Source organism: Grus americana, chromosome 14, assembly GCF_028858705.1.
Source record: "Grus americana isolate bGruAme1 chromosome 14, bGruAme1.mat, whole genome shotgun sequence".
Taxonomy (NCBI): Eukaryota; Metazoa; Chordata; class Aves; order Gruiformes; family Gruidae; genus Grus; species Grus americana.
Genome location: NC_072865.1, coordinates 12,179,574 through 12,203,053, shown reverse-complemented (window position 1 = coordinate 12,203,053; position 23,480 = coordinate 12,179,574). Strand labels below are relative to the sequence as shown.

The window sequence follows — 23,480 nt, the reverse complement described above, 5'->3', positions numbered from 1 at the left end:
CCCAGGGGTCAAATCCAGAGCACAGGCACTGCCCAGAGCTCTTCTCTCTCCTCACCCCAGCAGGAGATGACAGAGGTGCCCCACCATCACGGGGGACACGCGCATTCAGACATCCCGAGCAGATGCCTGCACGCACACTCATCAGCTCTTCACTCGGGAGGCTGCTACGATGCTGGATCTGGGCCCAGAAAGCTAGAACAGGTCCCTCTTGAGGGACTGCCTCTCAATTCAGAGGGTCAGCTGCAATTTAGGAGGTCTGATGAAGCAATCAGCACCAGGAGTAAAGCCCAGGGTGACACCAGCAGGGAGCTGCTGAGAGCCCCCCGGCCTCATGGTGTGTATCCCAGCCCTGCACCGGTGGGTCACAGCCCTCCAGGTCCAGAGCCCTCATGGCACCTGCCGGGAGAGCTGACACCGGGCTCCTACGGTGCTGCACAAACCCCACCCTTTTACACACAAACCCAACAATCGGGTCAGGGACACGGTGAGAGCCAACAAACACGCTCCTGCCCTCTTGCCCCACGCACATCTCTCTCTCTGCAGCATCCCAGCCCCGATCCGCAGCCGGAGGCATCCCCTGCCTGCCGCATGCAGCCGGGGTACCGCACCGGGGCCGCTCCCGCTGCTGGTGTTTGCTGCTGCTCCCGCCAGCCACCGCCTCCCCGGCAGATGTGCAGCACTCTGAGATCAGCATTTTGGGCTGCGGAAAGGTTTATTCGAGGCGGAATCCCTGCTGAGAGGCTGAAGTTGGGATTTCATCCTTACATCTGGTTCAGCTTAAAAAAATCTTGCCTGAGCTGCTATAGATACAAATAAATTGTGTATGAGCGAGGAGGCGTGATGCAGATGAGTGCATCTTGAACAGAAACACATCACACACCCATGGCTTGAGCTCTGCCTGGGTGCCAAAGCAGGGCTGGGCAGTACCCTAGGACAGGGACTTGGGCAAGCACAAACCCACCTGAGCGGTCACAGAGACACATAGCTGCTCCTGGTGGCCTCTGTGGATCCCAGGTGCAGGAGGACCACCTGAGGCCATGTTGTCTGCAGGACACCATCTGCAGCATACAGCCAAAACCATGGCAGCAGCCTCCCCTCCGCCCTGCTGTCCCCTGGGCACGCTGTGCTGGTGTTGGCCGGAACAGAGTTAATTTTCTTCACAGTAGCTAGTATGAGGCTATGTTTTGGATTTGTGCTAAAAGCAGTGTTGATGACACAGGGATGTTTTTGTTACTGCTGAGCGGTGCTTACAGAGTCAAGGCCTTTTCTGCTTCTCACCCCACTCCACCCGTGAGTAGCTGGGGGTGCACAAGAAGTTGGGAGGGGACACAGCCGGGACAGCTGACCCAAATGACCCAAGGGATATTCCACACCATATGACAATCATGCTCAGCATAGAACTGGGGAAGCTATCTGGGAGGTGGGATCATGGCTCAGGAATTAATGGAGCATCAGCTTTGGGTGGTGAGAAATTGTGCTGTGTATCACTTGTTTTGTATATTCTTTTACCATTATTATCTTCCTTTTCTGTCATATTAAACTGTCTTTATCTCAACCCATGAGTTTTACTTTTTCTTTTCGATTCTCTCCCCCATCTCAAGGAGGGGAGACAAAGTGAGTGAACAGCCAGGTTAAACCAGATGCATGCATACCCTACGGGGTGACACACAGTCCCAGCCCCAAATCTCCAGTGCAATGGGATGCTGCAGAGCAAGAGCAAATATGAAAGTCTTCCCCACGTCCCCTCCTCCATTGTGGCCATCCCATGACATCCCCCTCCCCTAATGCACATGGCCACTGCATCCCACCCATCCTCGAAGTGTGGGGCCAAACCAGAGCTGCAACCTCCAGCAGGAGCTTTGGGCCACCCAACAGCCACAAGGGTCCCCCCAGCCCCACTGTTGCCCTTGGCCACCCCAGCCTCTCTCCTGGGGTGGGGACCTGGCAGGGTGGTCTCAAGGGATGCAGCCCAGCACTGGCCGGAGCCTGTTTCCTCCCCCAGATTTTATTCACAAGGCATGACAAGTGGGTGAGCTACAGCCAGCCAAACAGCTCACCCAGCAGCCCCAGACAGTGAGAACACGGAAGGCGCACACCTCGGTATCTGCTCTAACCGGGCTGGGCAGGTTTGGGGCGTCCATGTGAGCAGACGCCCTTGAGTCAAGGGGTACCAGATGTGCGTGGTAGAAGAGATTAAATTTGAGATCCTGGACAAAAGATGAAAACCATTAGCTCGTCATTTCACTGAGGCCAAATTTCCTTCCTAAATAGTGTCTGTGTTCGATGCTGGGAGGCAGTCCATGCTGCGTGGGAGTGCAGGGAGCCTGGGGGGACTCTCCCCTTCACTGCCAAAGCCCACCCGCCGCCACCAGCCAGGGATGTGGCAGCCTGGATGAGCTTTAGTAGGAGGGATCTCTCCCAGCCAAAACCACCCCCAAAACCCAAGAAAGCAGCAAAGGGGCTTTCCGAGGAAGGGAAAGGGCAAAGGAGCTGTCAGATGGCCTCCAAGACAGTGGCATCTCCTGCTGAGCCTTGGAGGGGGCTGTGGAGTCAGTGCCAGGGTGTTCAGGACAGGAGCTGACACAATGGAAACATTCAGGCTAGTTCCTCACATGCACACGAACACGCCGGAGACAGCCAGGACAGAAATGAGCTTATTTCTGGCTGATGCATGGAGGGATTTTCTGTTTGCTGCTGTGTTTTGTATTTGCGGCTTCCCGTATGGAAATGCTTTTTCCCTTTAACCTCCACCCACAAGCCCAATGGATTTTGTTGCAGTTTTCAAAACATATGGTGCATACATCAAAAACATAAAGGATGCTATATTTAAAATATTACAAAGCAAGCCAGGAGCCAGCATTTTTAAACTAGGGCAGTGTCTGAGAGTGAAAAATGTGGGGATTTAGGATTTTCTATACCAGATCAGAGAAACAGCCCCATTAGATGAGATAGAGCCAGGCTGGCAACCTGCCACCTTGCAGCAGACTGTTGCTTACATAGTCTGGTACCCACTTCTGGGAGAGGATCCACTCAGTTAGCCCGCACGTCTGCACCCTGCTATTTCAGCTGAGTCCAGCACCTCTCTGCCCTGATCATTCAGATTAGCGTCCAGCTGATACTTGGCAAGGTGGTCTGCACGTGATGCTCTAGAAAGCCCCAAACCATAATGCACTGAGCTAATTTCTTCCTGGTTTCTTCTGTGATCAGTTGATTCCCTGATGGGCTGAATACCTCCTGTATTACTCCACTAATCGCTCTGTGCGCCGTATCATTTATCTGGCCAATACAAGCACTGCAAGGATGAGAAATTCTTGCTTTATGCAGGCACGGGTTAGGAGACCAAAGACTCCTCCATGTCATTTCTCCAGGCTGGAGCTTGTTCTTCTATTCCGCAGAGTGCAGTACACTCACTTGTTTTATTTTAAGCCATATTCACGCTGGCATTGTAACTCCAACCTGGGAGACTGCGTCATAACCAGGGAATGAGGGGTGTTGGATTTGCTATTTTTAACTCCTTCTACTCCAGGGAGGGAACTGAAATCAAATCTCTATCCAGAGACACTGTATAGATATTAATGCAATGAAATGGGAATTTGGACTGGAGGTGACAGCTGGCAAAGCAAGCCCTGGCGTCACAGAGGGGACAATCTCCCCATAAATAGGATGCATGGAAGGGGTACATGTTACAGACCAATCTCAATGCCATCAGTGCGAGCTCAGAGGGGCAGGAGGTTCAAGACCAGCCATCCCCCAAGCCAGTCCCATTCCAGGGGATGAATTACAGCTCAGGGCTAACAGCAAAACACCATCAGGAGCTTCCACAGCAGGCTCCAAATTCCTCTATCCACCCTTAAATCCTGGGAAGGTGCTTTCTAAAAGAACTGGGATCTCATCAGCTGTGCTCCTGGGAGGGGGGGGGCAACACAGCCCAGGCTGTGCGTGCAGCACAAAGGGCACTGCCACATCCCCTGGAGCCCTGCAGAACCAAGCCGCCTGCAAACCATAGTGTCAGAAGAGACAAGATTACACCTGCAGTTGATTAATACAGACCATCCCACAAAAACTGTGCAAACCCTCTTTCAGAGAAGGGCTCAGCAGAGCCCCAGCAGGGTCCTTGCAGCCAGGAGCCACGCAGCACAGAGGGTGTTTACTGCTGCTCTTAATCTACTGTGATCCCCACTCTAATTCTGTTAGAGGTAGCAAATGGAGCCTTTAAGTGGTCATAAAAAGATTGTACCCACCCCCCATGAAGATTATTTGAGACACCTGGCCATGCATACGGGTGGCAGGGAGGGGAGCACAGCAGACAGCAGGGCTGCGTGGGTAGTGGGGTGCAGCACCATGCCAGGGAGAGCCCTGTGGCCACCAACAGGTTTCAGGCACCACAAGCCCTGTAGGAACACCACAGGACATCAGCGCACTGACCCACAGGCTCCTCAGGACAGTGCTTGAAAACACCACATCACCAGCCCCTTGCTGCCTGATGTCCATCTCACCCAGCCCATCCTTAGTGCCTGCAGTTAGGGTGAAACCTCATGGGACAGAGCATCTATGAAGAGCACAGCCCCTTGGCACTGCCAGGGTCAACAGAAAGATACTCTGGAGGGGACACTCTCCTACCAGCAGCATTCCTGAGCATGGTGATCAGGATCTGGCCAACAGGCATTTGTCGCCACTGATCACAGCATCTGAGGTCTCTCTACAAACCACTGCCCCAACCCACCTAGCAGAGGCAAAGGTGGGATCAGAGGGAGGAAACTCCCGCCGCTGCAGTACAGGGATGCACTAAGGGGTCCCTGGGACACAGTAGGCTGGAGCTGTCACTGGCCACCCCTGGTGCAGAGCCAGCATGGGATTCCTGACAGCCTGCAGCTGCAAGCCCTGCCTGTGGCTGTCTCCTAGCACACGTAGGTGTGCACTCACACAGGCATGCACAGTCAGCTGCCACTGCACTCTGGCCTTCCTGCTCCTCTGCTGGCAGCTGCCATGGGCTCAGGTCTGTCCCACTGCCCCAGGAGAGGCAGATCCCCCTCTGGGCTCCTCAAGGGCTCGAAGAGCTCCTGCGCAGGCTGGCAAGGTGCTCCTGTCTCACCCAAAGCTGTTAGCATTTAGCTTCTGCCATGTGTCGGTTTCAGTTGGCCGGAAACTGAGCTTTCAATATTAAAAGACAGCAGTTTTTGTTCTTCTTGCCATCTGTATGTTTGTGTATTTCCCCTACCACCATAATTAGCAGGCTGGGCTCCAGCCAGGCTCAGGAGGAGATCTTAGTAGATGTCTTCCCAGCAATTTGAACAGCTTCATCGTTTCTTTTATAGCTCCCCTAGTGTGGGTCCCCATCACGGAGATCCTCGCAGCCCGAGCTGTCACTCCTGGCGCCCCAGCACAGGCAGCAGGGATGCTCCAAGGAGCACCAGCCCCTGCAGCCGCAGGACCAGCACCGAGCGGTGCAGGTGAGGGCCAAAACCCCACGCCATGAAAGGCAGCAGGAGGTTTGCCACAGTCCTGCCAGGTGTCCCAGCAGGGACCCACGTCACCAGAACCTCCAGAGCTCTGCCCCAGCGAGCCCAGCTCTGATGTGTGCACCACTGCAGCTACCTGCCTACTGTCTGCAAAAACAAGAGGGTAAAATAAATCAACGTGGCCTTAACAACAAACAGAGCCCAGCTGATGCCTGGACTCTCTCTCCAGCGCCGAGGGAGGCTGGCAGCACCACATGCCTCTAGTGTGGGGCCAACTGCCTCCGCTCTGCAGCACACCTCTGCTTCCTCCTCCTCTGACCTACCCACTGGCACTAAGGCTTGAGAAGTCACTCCAGCTGGCTCAAGGGTGGTCAGACCCAACGAAGCCCTCAGTTTCCACCCCAGACTCGCACTGTTGAAAGGCTCTGCATAGGTTTCAGCAACTGCATCTCTCCTCCCTGCCGCTCCCCAAGGGCACCCATACCCGTGCGCTTTGGGCAAGCCCAGGTTGCTCCAGGTGCACAGTCTCCTGCGGTTGCTCCTGCTCCCCTCACTGCAAACCCCAGCACAAAGGCAACGGGTGGGGAAGGGCTGTGCACAGTGATGTTTGCAAAGCACTTGTGTTTGAGCAGCTCTGGCAGCAAGAAGCCAGGACATGCTGCGTTCTCCAGGTAGGACCACGGGAGAAGAGTGGTGCTGTTACTGTAACCACTTCGCCCTGGCAAACCATGTTCTGGTTTCAGGCTGTCTGATAAACAGACTTGAGCTTGCACATACACAGACATCTGCCTGAGGCAAACAGCAGGAAAGAAACATACAAGCAAATTTGGCAACTTTATATGAATTAAATGTGCATTTAATTGAGATTTATGGGGGGGTTGAAATAGCAATTGATTATCAAAATCAGATTATTTATGGGGGTTTAGCAACTATACAGGAGATTAATGTTGTTTCCAGAATAAATCTTCAGTAAATATATGTTTCCCCAGTAATCAGCTAATAACACGTCATCCTAATTATCTCATGAAAGGGGCACAGAAGCTCTGACAAATACTGAAGAGATATATTGTTGTCTGCAAAGCAGCACCAGAAAGCCACAAGCCACACTCTGCCTCCAAACCACAGCTCCACTTATGTCCAACACCAGACCATGGCCAGGGGATGCATACAAGTCCCTGCTGCCAGCCTTAGTCCTCCAGTCATGGGTGAAGACCAGATCTAGGATCCAGACAACACTTTGCCCAAAGACACAGGGAGGTTTGCACCCCAGGGCCCTGAGCCTGGCCAAGGCAAGGTCAAGTCACCAGTCACTTGCATGGCAACAAGTGATGGTATCAAGAAACGCATGGCTCCTAGGGTGGGAAAGGGAAGCTTACTCCCAAAAGCAAGAGGGAAGTTGCATATGTCCTGCAATAGGGTACAGCTTTGTATTTACACAGTTTTATAGTCCTCTCTGCTGGCAGTTGGTGGTGCCCCATTAAAGCTAAAGAGACCACCTGGACTGCAGCAGCTCCTCTATTTTCCTTAAGTAGCATTTGCTCATTAAAAACATATTTATTGAAGATTAACAGTTCTGGCAGCAAGAGGCAAATAAAGCTGTGCCACACAGCCAGCCCTGCCAGTGCCTCCCCCAGCCCCCTGCACAAGGTGCTGCATGGCTCCATCCTGAGTTGGTGAGGGCTACCCCATGCCCTGACCTGTCCTCTCCCCAGACACCAGGATGTGTCGCTGGAGTGTCCTCAGGGATATCTGTCCCTGGGAGGAGGGGGACAGCTGGTCCCTCCAAGGGTCAGGAGGGCGCCCTGCCACTCCCCATTGCCAGGGCAGGCGCAGGACCACTACTCCAGGATGCAGAGATGCTCTGGCAGTCACCATGGCAACCCCAGTACACAGCCAGGGCGAACAAAGCTGACAGGAGAGAAACAGAAAAAAAGAGAAAAAAGGGGGGAAAAAAGAGAAGGAAAAAAGGAAAGGGAAGCAGCCTAAAGTCATGGAGTAAAGGCTGCGGCAGGAGGAAGTGATGGCAGGGGGGAAGCACAGGCATGAGGGAAGAGGAAAAGAGCTGCCTTTAGGCTGCTCACCTTGGGATGACCTTCAGCAAGGTGACCCAGGGCGTACACCAAGTGCACCACTGAGATGTCTGTTGGCCCTGCTGTGTCTCCCAGCAAAGGGTCCCTCCAGGACATGGCACGTCCCCCCTGCCAGTTCCCAGGCTGGCAGCCTGAGGCCACACAGCAGGACATCCCCCTCCATGGGGGTGGGCAGCTCCCTGAGAGACACCCAGGAGGCTGCGAGGAGCCCCGCCCATGCCCTGAGGCAGCTCTCAAACCCCAAACTGGAGACACCCTTAAGGTGATGGATGGTGTCTGGGGCCAGGTTATTCAGCACCTTCCTTCTTCCACTAGCACAGCTGGATTGGCCCAGCCTTTGGGTCGCAGCACATCACACACAGCATGCTAGCCTAGGGCTGCCCATGCTCCTGCTTCCCACTGCACCCTAATTCTGGGATCCAGGCCCACTTCTCAGCCCAGCTGCACCAGCTGTTTGTCCTGCTACTTCCCAAGTGGAGCAGGGCTGCCTGCATACCCTGGGCCCCAAAAAGGCATTTTGGAGGCCAGACTACCAAGACCCTTAAGTGGAACACAGGGCCCTTAACAATAGCCAGTCCCAACCCCACAACAGTGGGCCAGCTCCCTGGCCAGTTGTGAAAGGAGCCCAGAGGCAGCGTGGGACAAAAATACACTTTGTTGTGTGGCCTGGGGCTCACCTGAACCCCTAATCCAAGGTCAGAGTAGGAAGCAAAGATACAACCACAAATACACTGACATAAGCCCTTGTACTGCAAGAATATGAGCTGTGTCCACTGCCAAAGCATGCTCTGCTCTTGCTTCTCCATCCCACTTCATTAAAGGCAAAGAATTAAAAAATAGACATCAGGGTTTGGGTCAAAAAGCAGCAACTACAACCCCTCTCAGCTAGAATGGAAAAATAACATCCCACTTGGCTGTTTATTCTAATGAAATAAATCCTGAAGGGAAGCTCCCCCTGTGCTGAGCTGCCCTCACAATAGCTGAACAGTAAACACAGAAACAGCCTCTTGCAGGCAGATAGGGAGTGCTGGGGTGGTGCCTCAGCCCCACCGATGGCAGGGAGAAGAGTAGGTACCCAGGGAGCAGGAGGTGGTCAGCAGGGCTAGCTGGACATCAAAGCCTGAGGGAAGGGGAGAAAAACTGGTAAGACTCTTGGGGAAAAGCACTGGGTAAAACAGCTCAGCCATTTTAGCAAAGAGAAGATGAGAGAAACCACTGAAGTAATTAGTGCAGATGCTACAGGAGTGGCTGGAGCAGAGCAGCAGGCAATGGGCACCCAGAAAGCTGCTGCTGTGGGAGAGAAGCGCCCATCCCTGCTGTGGCATGGGGCTGTCTCAGCAGGTAAAAGCACACCTCTGCACCAGTGCTCACACAGTGAGACACACTAAGGGGGCTTAATATCCCTCCCAGCCACATCCCGAGGCTCCACTGGTAGGATGTGGGGTAGCCCAGAACAGGGCCAAGAGGCACCAAGCAGGGCTCAGTGCTGGGCAAGGACAACCCAGGCTGGGGACAGTGGGGGACATGGCAGGACAAGGCACATCTAGAACAATAAACTCCCATGAGCATATGAGGGGTTTTGGCATAGATGTAATCCTCTCCCCTCCTCCTTTCCATACTCATGCTCTCTCAGCTCCTGCGTACGCCCAGAAACCTGACTTCAAAAGGAAGGGGGGGTGCTACCAGCACGGGAAGCAGCAGGCAGGCAGACGCGGCTGTCTGCTGCTAAAAGGCTTTGGTGCCTTTCATCAGGACCAGGGGAAAAATAGCCTTCAACTGTCGGGCTGGAGGCAAACGGCCAAGCCCTGGCATCAGGTCCTGCTGCCCGGCAGCTCTGTGCTCCCAACATAGGCCAGCCAGAGATTTAACCTTCCCTCCCGGACAGGGTGGGTTTAGCCCTCCCCATCCCACCTCCCTGCTATATATACGTAAATAAATCCATCTGTGTACAGTAAGCACCAGAGATCCTATTAACCCTCCACGCTCTCTGCTCTGGAGCAAGGACTAGGTGCTGCCACCCCGTGCCACAGGCGCAGGAATTGGGGCATCCTCTGGTAACAAACCCTTTCATGCAGCTCAACTCCCCTGTGCCGAGGTCACGGCTCCCTTTCCCGCTGAGGCATCCCCCCCCAAGCTGAAGCAACAGCCTGTTCGCAACAGCCTCTGGAAGCCACATCTCCCAGCTCCTCATTAGTGGCAATTAACAGGCAATCAACAGGCCCATCAGAGCTGGCATTTTCCAGGGAACAAGTCCCCTTTCAAGGGGGAAAAATGAACATGTGCTTTGTTGTGCATGCTTTTGGCTTAAATGAGCCAAAACCTGCCTGCCAAGGAACAGAATTATTTCCCAAACCGGACCCTTTACGCCACCCGGACAGCCAAGCGGGGAGCGAGGTCAGGGCAGCCGCAGATGACCTCTCCTGGCAAGCCCTTGCTCTGCCCCGTGCCTGTAGGATGCTCTTGCAACAGCCCAGCAAAGGGCAGGCAAGGTGGGAGCAGGGACTGGGGTCACCCCCTGCCTTGGGGAGGGTAACAGGCACCTGCCAGCAAGGACTGTGCTGCTGGCTCAGACCCCCCACTGCTCCTCCAGAAGTTATTTCAAGTGAAAGCTCCTCAGAGTCAGCAGAAACCAGCCAGGACAGGAGGCACCTCTTCACCCTCCCCAGGATAGGGGCTGCCCTAGAGTTTGGTGAAGGAGGTAGGGTAGAGACCTCAGCACCCACAGAGCATGGCTGGGCTTGGACTTCAGCTCATGCTACAGCATTAAAAAAATGCTGTGGGCTGGAGAAATACAGCAAGATCAGCACACAAATGAGCAACACTTTGCAAGAGGCCAGCGCAAGAACCAGGTGGCGCACGCCCTCCAGCTTCACCATTCCCCAGCCTGCAGCTGGGTAGGGAGAACCCACAACCAGCCTCTGCTTCCCTGGGTATTTGCCTAGCTGATGAGGAAGCAAAGAAAAGACAAGAAGAAAGCAAGCAAGGGGGAGACAGCCTGGATGTGACAGGCTGGCGAGTTTGACAGAGGAGTCTTGTTAGCAGCATTTTTTCCCTGCAGTTCGAGTGGAGGCAAAGCCAAGGAATGCTTCCCAGCAGCCTGCACCAAACGAGTCTGGCTGTGCAGAGCTTTAATTGCCAGTGGCAGAGCAGGGGTGGGCAGCAGCAGCTGAGGGGTCTGGGAGGACAGACAGCAGAACAGCACTTGCTGCTTCTACTGCAGCACAAGATCCATCCTCCTCCCCCAGGATGGGAAATTCCTGTTCTCTCCAGCATGAGGGGTGCCTTTGACCCCATGCTGTGCCTGCCAGGAGCTGAGCTTGGGGTGTTTCACCCCAAGGCTGCAATGCCCTGATGAGAACATACCATGCCTTGTGCCACCAGGTATTTGTGACTGCAGGTCTGGGCCAGCTTGGGTGCAAGCCTGCGGCTCAACCGGGGCCCAGGGATGTGGGAATCAACAACTGCCACAGCAGACCTCCGTTGGCTCTCCAGGGGAAGGAGAGGAAAGATCTGGCAGATCTCTAAGCTGACTAAGACCTCGGAATGCCTAGTGGCTCTGCTGTACCAAGCGCAAGCCAAAGCAATTAGCATTTCTTGGAGACACTCCGTGTAATCTTCCCTGAGTGATGGGGAGAACTGCCACAAGCACAGGGAAGGGCCGGGAGCCGCTTCCCAGGACCAGGCAGACGCTGTGCTGGCAGTGACGCAAGGCACAGCAGGGCTGTCCTGCTGAAGGGGCCTCCTGCCAGCAGCTCTGGGACCACTGCTCCAGCCAGGCACAGGGGCACTGCACCCTCACCCAGCCACCACAGTTCTGCCATGGCCCCAGACGCACCAGATCTTGCCTCTGAGTGCTGCAAGCTGTCAGGCAGCAGAAAGCCAGAAGACAGAGCAGAGAGGCAGCTCTCAGCATCTTTCTTGGAGCACAGCCCAGGTGGGAAAGGCCACCTTGGGGAAAGGCAGGGCCAGGACCAACCTCATCCATCAGCTCCCAGGCAAGGCTGTCAGCCTGAGCCTCAAGGCAGGAAAGGAGCACAGATGAGGCTGGAGCTGTTTAGGGAGTCATGCAAGAGCAGCAGCAGCCAGCCCAGGCCCAGCCATCCAAGAGTCATGGATTATTTTTAACAGCTACTTGTAGAATGCAGCAAGCACCCGCAGGAGAGACAGCCCGAGCTGATGCTCACCCCATCCCTCTCCCCAGCACATGCAAGGAGCATATCTCACAGCCAGGCTTTTTATAGGGTTTCCCATCCCCACCAGGCATGCAGCTCAGCCACTCAGTATGACCGCACTACCCCCTCCCTCAGTAATCACTCACATGCCGTTCACTAAAGTCTTTCCATTCCCTCTCTAGCTGTTTCCTCTTCTCTCCTTATTAGGGATCCACCTACCTATCCATCTTCTCATTCTCTCCCCCTCTGTGGCTATCTTTAAAATACCATAAAAGCTTTCAACTGGTAGCATCCTCAGGGATGCAAGGGATTTTATATCTAACCCATCACAAGCCATCATCACCATATAACTCACTATGTAGGCAGTGACTTTTTTTCCAAAGGCAGGGGAGGGGAGAACATCCACACATGGCCCCTGGGCTCTCCCTGCCCAGCTCACCCAGGGCAGCACTGCCGGGCACCTCTTGTCATGGAGGGGGAAGGACCAGGTCCAACCCACACCTCTCTTGGGGGCAGGGGCCGGGGGGTGTGGGTGCAGCTAACCAGATGGTGGGGCAACAGATCAAGTCCTCTCAAGTAGCATCTGTGGGTGTATGAAGGGATGGTTTTGCTCACTGAATAAAAGGCTGTGAGCTGGGGATCATCCAGCTTCATGCCTTAGTATCTGCTGCCAGATGAAGGAGGGCTTCCTTACTGAGAAGATGGCTGTTTCTCCCTGTATGCTCATGCACATGTAAGCTGCTGTACTGCTTGGTTCCCATGCTGGTTGGTGGTCAAGAGGTGATCTGAATCAGTCAAGAGGTGGGGGATATTTTGGTGCTGCCAGCAAAACACCCTCCCTAAGGCACAACCTGTGCCAAGAACTGAATGTCTCGGGAAACAGCCTGGATGAATAGGGAAGACCAAGGTTTCCTGATCAACTCCAGCCCAGCCTGGATGGAGGGAGCAAAGGAACATTCAGGGACCACACAGGCACTCCACCAGCACCATGAAAACCACCTTTCCCTCCCAGATCTGGTTATTCCTTACAGAATGGCTGCCTTCCCCTTCTCTCCCAGAGGTCTGACTGGAGACCTGACACATGTACCCAAGATACACCCTTGCCCTGGCCCATCCATGCCACCTGTGCCCCAGCACAGCTTGGCAAGAGCTGAAGACAGGTTGCTAAATTTTTACTGCAGGGGGAAGGCTCCCTGCTGCAAGCTGTCTGGCTGCCGCTGCCAGCGAGGTACAGGCACGCTGACCCAGCCACAGGACACCAGCCTTGGCAGCTGCCAGATGGGATTAGGCTGTGCATAACCTGAGAGGTGCCCTGCCGCGTGCTAATGCGATGACACGCTCCGTGTCACCGGCAGGACCCACAGGAGCTCTTTTCCATCAGCTCCAATGACCAAGTGTTGGGTGTGTCTGCAATGGAGGCAGCAGATCTCCCAAACTCGGTCACATCACTCAGACAATGCTTGGGTGATGCAGCTATTTATAGCACACAGGAGGTTAGAGGGAGCTCATCTTACCTTGCTCCACCTTCTTCAACCTCTGAGGACCAAGAGCTGACGCAGAAGGTGCCAAGGCGGAGGGGAAAGCAGCATGATGGGGAGGGACACCCCATGGTCCCTGGCACAGTGCAGGGCAGCTGAGGCAGAGGGAGGGGTTTGCAGGGACCAGTACTGTGATCTGAGCACAGTTGAGGGGCTGTACGAGCACAGACAAGAGCTGGGGAAGCCAGTACTCCATCACACTGAGGACTGCTGTGATACCAGCAGAGATAGGGGAAAATCCAGAGCAGAGCTGCCTGCTCAGACAGCAGGAGAAGGTGGTGCTGAGCTGCACAGCACACTGCCTGGACCTGGCTCCTGCAGCCCTGTGCAGGCAGCTGCCCTATGTGGGCTGTGTTTGAGCTGGGTGCTGACAGTGAGTGGGGACTGCACCACCTCCAGAGGGGCTCTGGGATCTCTGCCTGCTCTGGTCCCCATTTCTTTGGGCCAGGCAAGGAAAATCTTTCCATGCCTTTGCTGTAGTCAGCACCTGACTGTTGATCCCCAGCTCACAGGGCAAGCACAAACCATGGGGACCTGCCATAGGTCCCTCCTGGCAGGACAGAGACCTGTTTGCTTGTTTAGTCCCACCCAGGCACCCCAGCTGATGCAAACCTTGCAGCCACACCAGCCTGCTGAGAAAGCCACTCACAGCCTCAGCTGGGCACCACTGGGGAAGAGCACTCAGCATTCAGTGCAGCAGGTGACAGGCAGGGCAGCAGCAGCTGACAGACAAGCCCTGATCCAGCCCTGCCTCATGGCCAAGGCAAGGAAGCCCCTTCTTTTGAAGAAGGGCTGCTAGGGGGAGGCAGCTGCCCCTGCCCCCCTCCCCCCCCCCAGCTCTGGGGCTTGGATGGGCTGCAGCTCCTGACATGCAGCAGAAATGGGTTTCACACACAGCTTCCTTCCCTCCTCCTCAGCTTTTAGCAGTGAAAAGTCCTTGACCAGGGGCGAAACACAGTCACCCTGCTGGAACCCTCCCTGCTTCTGCTGAGAATCCAGGCTGGGGAGCAGCTGCAACTGGGAGATCCCTACCACGGCACCTGACATGTCCCAGCAAGTGCTGCTGAGCCAGGGAACAACCCACCCAGCCCCCCAGCTGCTTTAAAAATAGCTCCCCTTTGCAAGCAAGGCCACTAGGCTGGGCACTCCTCCCCAGGACGCCTTCAGGCAAAGGTGTCCCCAGGGCTGGCAGAAGGATAGATGCCAGGAAAAAGCAGCAAAATCTTCAGGGCCAGCTAGTACAAAACACAGGTGCTGGGATGAACAAGCAGGGCCCTGCAATGTGTTTTCATGAGCAAGATGCTACAGACACGTTTGAGGGGTGCTGTACTGCAGAGCCTGGCACAGGCACTTCAGGAGCTCACACTTCTACTCCTGGTCTAGGTTATGCTTGTCTTGTCCAGCAGCAGGCTGCAGCCTGACTGCATGTATCTGAGAACAGTCATATAATTCACTACTGTGAGAACATGTCAAACCCTACAACTTAAATTCAGATTGCAGTGGGCTCATGCTGGGCTGAGGAAGGGCTCTGGGGCTGGCATTGCACCAGCAAAGCCTTTCTTGTCCCACAGCAGTGTAGTGCTGTCCAAAGTGTGCTGTTTGTTGCCAAGGAAGAACGCAGAAGCCAACAGGATGGCTTCAAACCCTCAAGCACATGCTCCCTCTGTACACTGTCCTATTCCTTAGGGAAACCTTCCCCCCAAGGACTTTCATCCAGGTCTCAGACAACATGATTCAAAATAGAAGTGGAATAAAATGTCCATGAACAGAAAAACAAGTGATGCTTGGGGCTCAGGGAAGGACTTTGCCAGGGTAAAAGGGGTAAGAAGAAAGGAAGGTCAGCCAGGCTGCATAAGGAAACCATAGTACCAGCTCCTTTTCCTTCCAGATCTCCATCCCAGGCAGCAGAGAAGGCACATCAATTCCCAGCCCAGGGCTTATGGCTGATACTGATAAAGCATTCAGCAAACTGTACCCTAACTGAAAAATGCATGTATAAACTATACCTACCAAAATCCCGAGCCACCATCAAATATGAGGACTATGTGCCTGAGTTTGCTGCCACATTAGATCAGGTTGGTACTGTTAAGCTTCAGACAGCCCTTTTTAGAAAGCAAGGCATGTCCATCAGGGCTGTGCATCAGTGCACTCAAGCTCTTCTACCTCCCCAGTGATTTACTGAGCCTATGGACTCAAAAGGCAGAGAAGCTGGGCACAGGAAGGCTTGGGACAGCCTACGTATCCAAGCAAGAACCACCTTCTCTGCTGGAGGTTGCCACCCTGCCATGCTTGCCCTGAGATACGCACAAGCAAACTTCTTGGGCCTGAAACATCTGGGACTTAGGCTCTACCTTCCCTACAGCTACTGTAGTCACTCCTAGTCCTCTTTCATCCTGCAAAGCCCACTCCTTCCCCCATCGCTCTCTGCCCAAGTCCTTGCCATCACCAGTCTACCCCCAGGGTGCTTTCCTGAGGTGTTACAGTGCTTACAACCAAGAGGCACTGCTGTATTTAGTCTAAAAATATCTAATTAGATGTTCCAACCACTTCATTATGGCACCATCATGATAGGATTGCAGGGCCTGGCAGGAACTTGGTGGGTTTGCCTTCACTCCTTCACAGCTTTGCAGAGAGCAAAGGCAGCATCACACTGACTCCTTGCTGATAACAGGACAGTCTGTCATTAGTCCAGCCTGCTGGCATCACAAATACAATTATCTAGCTAAACCGATCGTCACTTTGTCATTAGAAAACTTGCTATTTATTTTATAAGAGCATGGCAGGCCCTTGAAATAATTCAATTGCTTCAATTGACTTTACAGCATGCACTTCATTGGCCTGCAGGACCACTTTCCATGGCTTCTGCTCTTCAAAGGGCAAGCTGCCAAGAAGATGGTTTGCAGGAGAGCCTGAACAAAGCTTGGCAAGAGGACAGAGTCCATCCACCAGCCTGAGGACAGAGAGAAGCTGCCTGGGCTCTGAATTTTCTGGCACCAAAGTGAAAGCAATGGATGATTGTCCCTTTTCTAGGCTGCCCAGGAGAACAGAGGGCACAATTTGTATCAGGTTGTTCATGGCAGCAGAGTTAGGCTTGGGTGTTAATTGAGAGAAAGAAGATGTGAGTGGAAAGCCTGGAGTTCTCCTTAGTGCCCCAGTTCTGCAAAACTCAGTGCTAGAGCCCTACTTGGAGAAACATGGACACTAGGTAATGTTCATTGCTGGGTTTGGAGAAAACATACTAGGAAGATAGCTCTTCATCTCTTGCATCTGTTACCTTTCTTTCTTCTGTCCCTCCTCTCCCTATGCCTTGACCTCCAGCCATCTCACCAAGCACCTGTGGGCTAGACAGCAACACCACTGATGTGGGCAACATCTTACCCTGCTGGGTCCTCACTCACTTCGTCCCCAGTTTGCTGGATGCCTGTGGCAGCCTCCAACATTGCAAAGATGAAATGAGAACCAATGTTGACCAAGAACCATGAGTGCCATGATTGAAAAGGCACCAGGCCTGGTGTCACCACTGCAGAAAACTAGAGCCTCCTCATGGGGAGGACACTAACACTGCTCATCATACCAATGGGCTGATCCCTCTGGGTTCACTGCACTTCTGAATACAGGAGCAACACCATGTCTTCCTCAGCAGGTTCTACCCCACTGGGTGGGGAGACCCAGTGAGTCACCCTGATGAGCTGTACAGGGCAGAGCTGGAGCTCCCCAAAACATGCAGCACCATGTGATTCCTCTTTAATTACACAGGGACTTAATAGAGTTTGCTGGTAAACACCTTGTAACCACAGGGGCCTAGAGATTACTGGGTAATTATGCTTAGTGGATCACCATGTAACAGGGAGCGTGATTTAGGAAAGACAAAAATAACCAAGCAAACATGCTGCATTCATCAGTATCTGTCATGAAGCCTTCCTGCCCAAATGTTTAGCTGGCCAGCCTTTCCTCATGTCTCCTTCCCCAGCTTTCTCAGCCTAGTGGAGCCTCTGAACAGGAATTTAAGAGGTGCCAGGGGGTGGGATGGTCTTGGGAAGCTTTCCACCTTGCTTACCAAACCCCCTGCAAGACCTCTCCATGCTCTAATAGGCTATCAGCTGCTCAGAGGGAAGAGGATGGAAGATAGATGGTACTGGTTCCCCCCACCCTGAATTAACTCAGCATGAGGACAGATTCTGGTTTCTAGAGGATCTCTAGTTCTGAGCCAGTTTCACTCACTCATTGCAACCCACATCCAGCCAAACCAGATTTGACCCAGGAGTTTACTGGGGTTTAACCTCCTTTAGTAGTTGTGTGTCTTTGCTCTGACCAGGGTGGCCCATGACAATAAGGGGCACCTTGCTCCTGACAAGACCAGTGCCCACACTTCCAGCAGCCCCTTCTCACCCCAACACAGCTGGACTAGAAGAGACAACATGCAAATGCCATCTCCCATGGGTCCCACAAGGGTGACCCCTACTCACAGGACATACTCACTGCATGGACCTGCAGCACCCAAACCTGCTGGCTACCTTCAAAGCAGCAGAAGGGATTATCCACACATTTCAGAAAGTCTTAAATCCCTGGGGCAGGTGACACCTTCAGCCCTCTACCTTTCAAGGAGTGCAAACCCAGCACTGGCCACATTAACCTCCCTGTACCAGGCCAGTTTCTCAGCGAGAGGTTGAACTCAGACCTAAGGAACTTAAGGGAGTGATTTTAAGGGATGTTCTCTTGGGCAAGGGGTTGCACTACAGGATCCAGCTTCAATGGAAATGCAGCACAGCACTGATAGACATGTTGAGTATATGAATCTATCCAAAACCAATTAGCAGTGCTAACCAGAGTGGGCAGTATTAATAGCATAGCTGATGTCAATATCAACACTGTGCCCTCCAAACACTCGCTGCACACCTGGTGAGCCCAGGAGGAGAGGCTGCCTTCCCAGCCAGCATAACCCTTGCACCCTCAGGGCTGCCTGATCTGCTCTGCAGGCGCAGGATATGAGTTTACACCCAAAATCAAGAGCCTTTTCCTCTTCCCCTTAAAAACAAGATTTCCATATGGCTTTGCCTTCCCTGCATCATGGGAGAGAAGGTGATATAGGGCCTCCAACCCCAGGACCCATATTGGGGTGAAAAGCGAACCCGTCACCTCAACAAGGCCAGGCAAGAGTCCTGTGTGCTGTGCACAAAGCATCTTCAGAGATACGCTTGTACAGCCTGGCAAATCCTGCCCAGAGCTCCCCAGAGGCCTCACAGATAGTTTTGCACAACAGCATGGCTTGAGGCCAGCCATGGCCCACAGCCCCAGGTTTCCTGCCTCACATCGGCTTCAGGCAGGATAGAAGTGTTATCCAAATGCATCAAGTAAAATGGAAAGGAGTGGTGGGAATTCACTGATCAGATGATGTGGTATTTTATCCTCAGCTGTGCATCTCATTGATTTGCCAGCCCCAAAATTTTGGTCCTGCAGCTACAGGTATGCCTGTAAGTCATCACCCCATGCACAATCTGGCTTCATCATCCATCTTCTTCCTCCTCCCCCTCCTCCTCTTCCTGTGCCTCCTTTTCCCCTCACATCTGCACAGACACAGCTCCATGCACCAGGAGAGAGACCAGACTGGGGAGGCTGGAGTGCAGCTGATCCTGCTGCCTGGATCTCACCACATCTGAGCCCTCAGTCACTACAGGGGCTGGAGGGGGAACAACCAACCAAAAAAAAAAATCGACGCAGAGAACAGCAGAGCTGGCCATGCCTGGGAGGCAGAGCTGGGAAGCCTCTAGCAATAAGTGGCACCAAGCTCCCCTGAGTCACTGGCTGCCAGCAAAGGGCTGCAAAAACCATTGCAGGTCACTACCAGGTAGCATCAGTGGGGTGAAACAGAGATGGCACTGACACAAGGCTCCTGAGCTCCTTTTTTGCCTTGCAGGCACATAGACCTGAGGGGGACAGGCTGGGTAGGGATGTGCAGAGCTGAGCAAGGCAGCAGTGAGAGGGGAGGCAGCTTTTGGCAACATTCACACCAGTCAAACACACTGATGGAAGAGATGGCCCGGCACTCCATGCCTTGCTCACAGAACCAGCTGTGAGAGGACTGTGCATTGCTATGAACAGCCATGAGACAGCATTTGGGTATGGCAAGCTCTGCTTTGGGTCCCTCAGATACTGGGAGGAGAATCTGGAAGCCTAGCAGTGCAGAGCCCCCTGCCTTGCAGGGTTTGCGCAGCCCTTGTAGCAGGTGCAGTCCCTTTGCGACCACAAGTAATCCATAAGTAATCAACCCACAGCACAGGAAGCTATCAGCAGATGTTACAAAGTTCCCAAACCTTTAGTAAAACAGGTGGCTACTTAGAAAGAGTTAATGGCAACATCTAGGCAAAAATTGCAAAGCCATCCAAAGGGCTGGGCAAGAACCACCGTGGCAGCCAGCTGCTGGCAAATCCAGAAGCTGAGGCACAGCCAAATGATGTGCCCAAGGTCAGAGCAAGGCAGTGGCAGAGGAACACCTCCCAGGAGACTCCCAGCTCTGCGCTTGCTGCCTGCCCGGTGGTCTCCTCCTGTGAGTCATGTCAAAGCAACAGGTAGGCAGCACATTGGGTTTCCTGGCACCTCTCTGTGTGGGGGAGGACCTAGTAAAGGAGTTTTGCAGCACAATCAGGGAGTTATAACACACCAGCACCATAAACAGCCCTTATCACTATCAGCAGCCAAGCTGGTTATTAAGAGCTGCAAAGGAATCCCAAAAGGAACCAACATGCATTTGTCAAAATTGGCTTAGAGGAAGCTTAACAGTCCCACCTGACCACTGTGGTCACTGACCCCAGCAAGCACTGTGTGTCATCCCAGCCCTCTGCACTGGGCCCATCACCCAGAGAGGAAGAGGGAGGACCCTTTGTTATCAGGCATCCAGCAGGCTCAGAAAGAATCAGACCCTATTGTTTCCTACCTGGGCACTGCCAGCCTCACTCCCCCAGGAAGGGGGCTAGCTACTGTCCCAGGTGTGGCTCATGCAGAGGGCACCTGGAAAGTTTTCTCGCCTCTGAAACAGCCCAACAGAGCTGGAATCACCTGTTCTGTTGCCTTGCAGCATGCCAAGGCATTTTTCACAGTGTTTTGCTTGGGAACCACCCCAAGCCCTCAGATTGAGAAACCTCAACACGCCAATGCAATAGAGAAGTCACTGCTCTGCCACTTTCTGCCTGGGGAGTCCTCCCTTCTTCACATAGGCTCTAGGACCCACAGGAGGGAGGGCACCTTCCCTGGGCAGGTTATCCCAGGAGGAAGACCCTCAGGTGGCCATCAGCATCAACTCCTTTGCCTAGGGGCTCACTGCTTTTAAAGGAATGTATCAAAGCTGTGCTAGCAAGGTGAGTACAGCTGTCACACATCATATCAGTGAAGAAAAAGAAATTGATTGTGACTTGATCAAACCTGATCAATCTTTCCAGACTTTACAACAGGGACACAAAACCAGAAGTAACCAGACTAGTACCAGGTGCCAGTTCTCATCTTATGCAGCACATTTCCAAGCCCTGCTTTAGAAATTCATACATAGTGCATGAGTGGCTCCATCCCTGTCTCACACACACACAATAGAAACACCCACATCCCAGCTGCAGAAGGTACATTTTTCAGTATTGCACCTATGCTTTGCTCAGGTCCCTGGTTTCTGGGTCTCTCCTTACCCTGCTCTTCCTCCCCGTCGGCTGTTCCCCCTATGTCCATTTATACATAGGGAGCAGCAGCAAGTGAACCTGCTGCCTGTCAGAGCGCTCCTGGCTCCCTTTCACTATGTTGCATATCAACATTTTAGTCCATGATCTGCCCTCCAAACCCCAGAAATACCAGCCAAGAAAAGTACTCAGTGGAGACAAGCACCATGGCTTACCCCACAGGAAAGAAGGGCCAAAGCCAGACCCTGTCAGGAAGCAAAAGGCAGCAGGAAAATAAAAATAAATCCATCCCATTACACTTGTCAACCCTGTTGTGACATTTTCTTTCCAATTCCTCCCAGCCAGATTGGTGCAATATCAGCCCCATTCCCATAGCAAAGGCAAGGGAAAGCCATACTTACTGCTAGTGCTCATCTTGCTGGTCCTTCTCCGTCCTCATTCAACAAAAGAGGCAAAGATGCTCCTTAAATCCTCTTTTTCTTCCTCCCCCACCCCGTCAGTGGGAGGAGGTTGCCTCTCTCCTTCCTAGGAGAGATATTTCTGTGCGATCCGCCGGCTAACGCATCCCAGGGCAGCTCCGCGACCCAGTACGGCTATCCCCCCGGCTGCCGCCGCTCTCCCTCCCGAGCTGCCGGATGGCAAGGTCAAGGGTGTCGGCGGCTGGGAGGGGGCGAGGCGGGAAGGAGGACGCCCGGGACCGACCCGGGGGAGGGTCCCGGCGGGACCGCGACGTCCCAGACGAAACACTGCCATGCACTGCGGAGTGCAGCCGCGGCCGCTCCTCTTATAGCGGGGCGGGAGGCCGCGGCGGGGGACGCGCAGCGCCGCGCAGCGCCTCTCCCCGCCCGCTCGCCCCGCCCCGGCGGCTCAGCCCGCGGACAGCCGCGCCGGGTGGGGCAGCGCGGAGCGGTGCGGAGGGCAGCGCGGGGGAAGGCGGCCCGGCCCCGGGGGGCGGCTGCGGGGTGCGCCGCCTCGGTACCGCCGCCATCTGCTGGGCACCGCCTGCCCGCTGCCCTGCCTGCAGTCCTGCCTCTGGTCCGGCCCTGCCTGCTGCTCTGCCCTGCCTGCAGTCCTGCCCGCGGTCCGGCCCTGCCCGCTCCGCTGCCCTGCCCTTCCTTGCTGCCCTGTCTTCAATCCTGCAAGCTGCCCTGCCTGGTGACCTACTCGCTGCCCTGCCGTCAGCCCGGCCTGCGGCTCTGCCTGCAGCTCCCGGGGGTCCCGGGCTGGCCCCTCCTTGCCACGGGGCTCCCACCCAGTCCGGAGCTGCTCCCATCCAGCCCTGGGTGGGACCGGCTGCCATTCCCGCACCACTCGCTCTCCGGCTTGGCCCTGTAGTGGCTGAGCGTGCAAAGAAACGCTGTCCCAGGACAGCAGCATGGTGGAGAGGGCTACAATTTATGCTGAAAAACTGGATTTCCTCAAGTGCCAAGGTTCCCCTCTGACAGCTGTCCAGACTGGCCACCCCCAGCTGTCCTGACAGTCCCACACCAGGCAGCCGAGGTGTCTGTCCCACACTGGGAACAGGGAGGGGGCTGTGGGTGTCTGCACATCACCTGGCTGCAGGATGGAGAGGGGGCTCTTCCCTCGGGATCAGCAAGCAGCCTTCTTTGCTAGCAGCACATCAGGATTCCTGGAAAGGCTTCAAAGCCATTAGCTCCTTGTTCTGTTTGTGAGACGCTATCTATCAGAATAAAGCCTTACCCAGCGGAGCCGCTTCCAGGGTGCGAGTGGAGATGGGGCTGTGCCCACCCTGCCTGCGGAGCCCCCGAGAAGCTGCGCTGCGTTTCAAAGAGGCGAGCTACGATCTTCCCACTAATGAAAGGGGTTTTTCATGCAGCGTGACAGGCGCCACATCTGTCCCGCTCCTGGGGCTGGAGTGCCGCCCGGAGAGGGCCCTTTGCTTTCCCTTTCTCTTGCTGTTTTATTTGTGGCAGCAGATGTTTGCGGTGACATGACAAGACAGGTAGCAGGTCGTGTGAGCTACGCCTGTGCTGCTGGTTACGCAGCCAGCTTGCTGCAAGCCCTGCTGCCTGTCCCCTTCAGCTCTCTTCCCCCTGGAGAGGCGTTGGGTGGGTGAGAAGAGCAGGACCAGCAGCGGGAGTGAGGGTCCAGGGGTCCCTGCAGGGTTGATGGGAACAGGCAAGGGGAAAGCAGCGCTGCCCATACAGCATGGCAGGATGGCTCGGGCTGTCCCATGGCACTGATTTGGGGCCCTTTGTGAAGTTTCCCTGTGCCTGACAAGTGTCCAGAGTTTCCCCTCCTCAAAAGGACCCTGTCACAGCAAGGCTCACACCTACTGTATCAATAACGTCCATTCGGGGAGTCAATAAAAGAGACATGATGTGAGCTGGTCCCCATGGTTCAGCGAGCTAATTAAGCTTCTTCCGCTGACCTGGTTTCCAAATCTTGTTAACTTGCTGCTTTCAGAACAACTTCAAATTTCCAGCACAGACAGGCTGGGATTGCAGAGGGCTGCGGAGGAGGACGGGGTGCTTTGGTGGAGCTCAGGGGGCACCAGCGCAGAACCTTTTCCCCTTTGTCCCCTCCCAGCCAGATTGTCCCA

At 54.4% G+C, this 23,480-nt stretch overlaps 1 protein-coding gene across 3 annotated transcripts in view; it reads right to left on the bottom strand.

Moving 5' to 3' along the window:
• Positions 1–21,896, bottom strand: part of ABLIM3 (actin binding LIM protein family member 3) — a 56,785-nt gene extending 34,889 nt beyond the window's left edge. For all 3 annotated transcript variants that reach the window (XR_008579323.1, XR_008579324.1, XM_054842180.1), the window contains exon 1: positions 21,319–21,896. Coding sequence is in view for 1 of the 3 variants with exons in the window: in XM_054842180.1 (XP_054698155.1) it covers positions 21,319–21,331 (13 nt within the window). In the remaining 2 variants the exon portion in view is untranslated. The remainder of the gene's footprint in view (positions 1–21,318) is intronic.
• Positions 21,897–23,480: the final 1,584 nt, after the last annotated feature.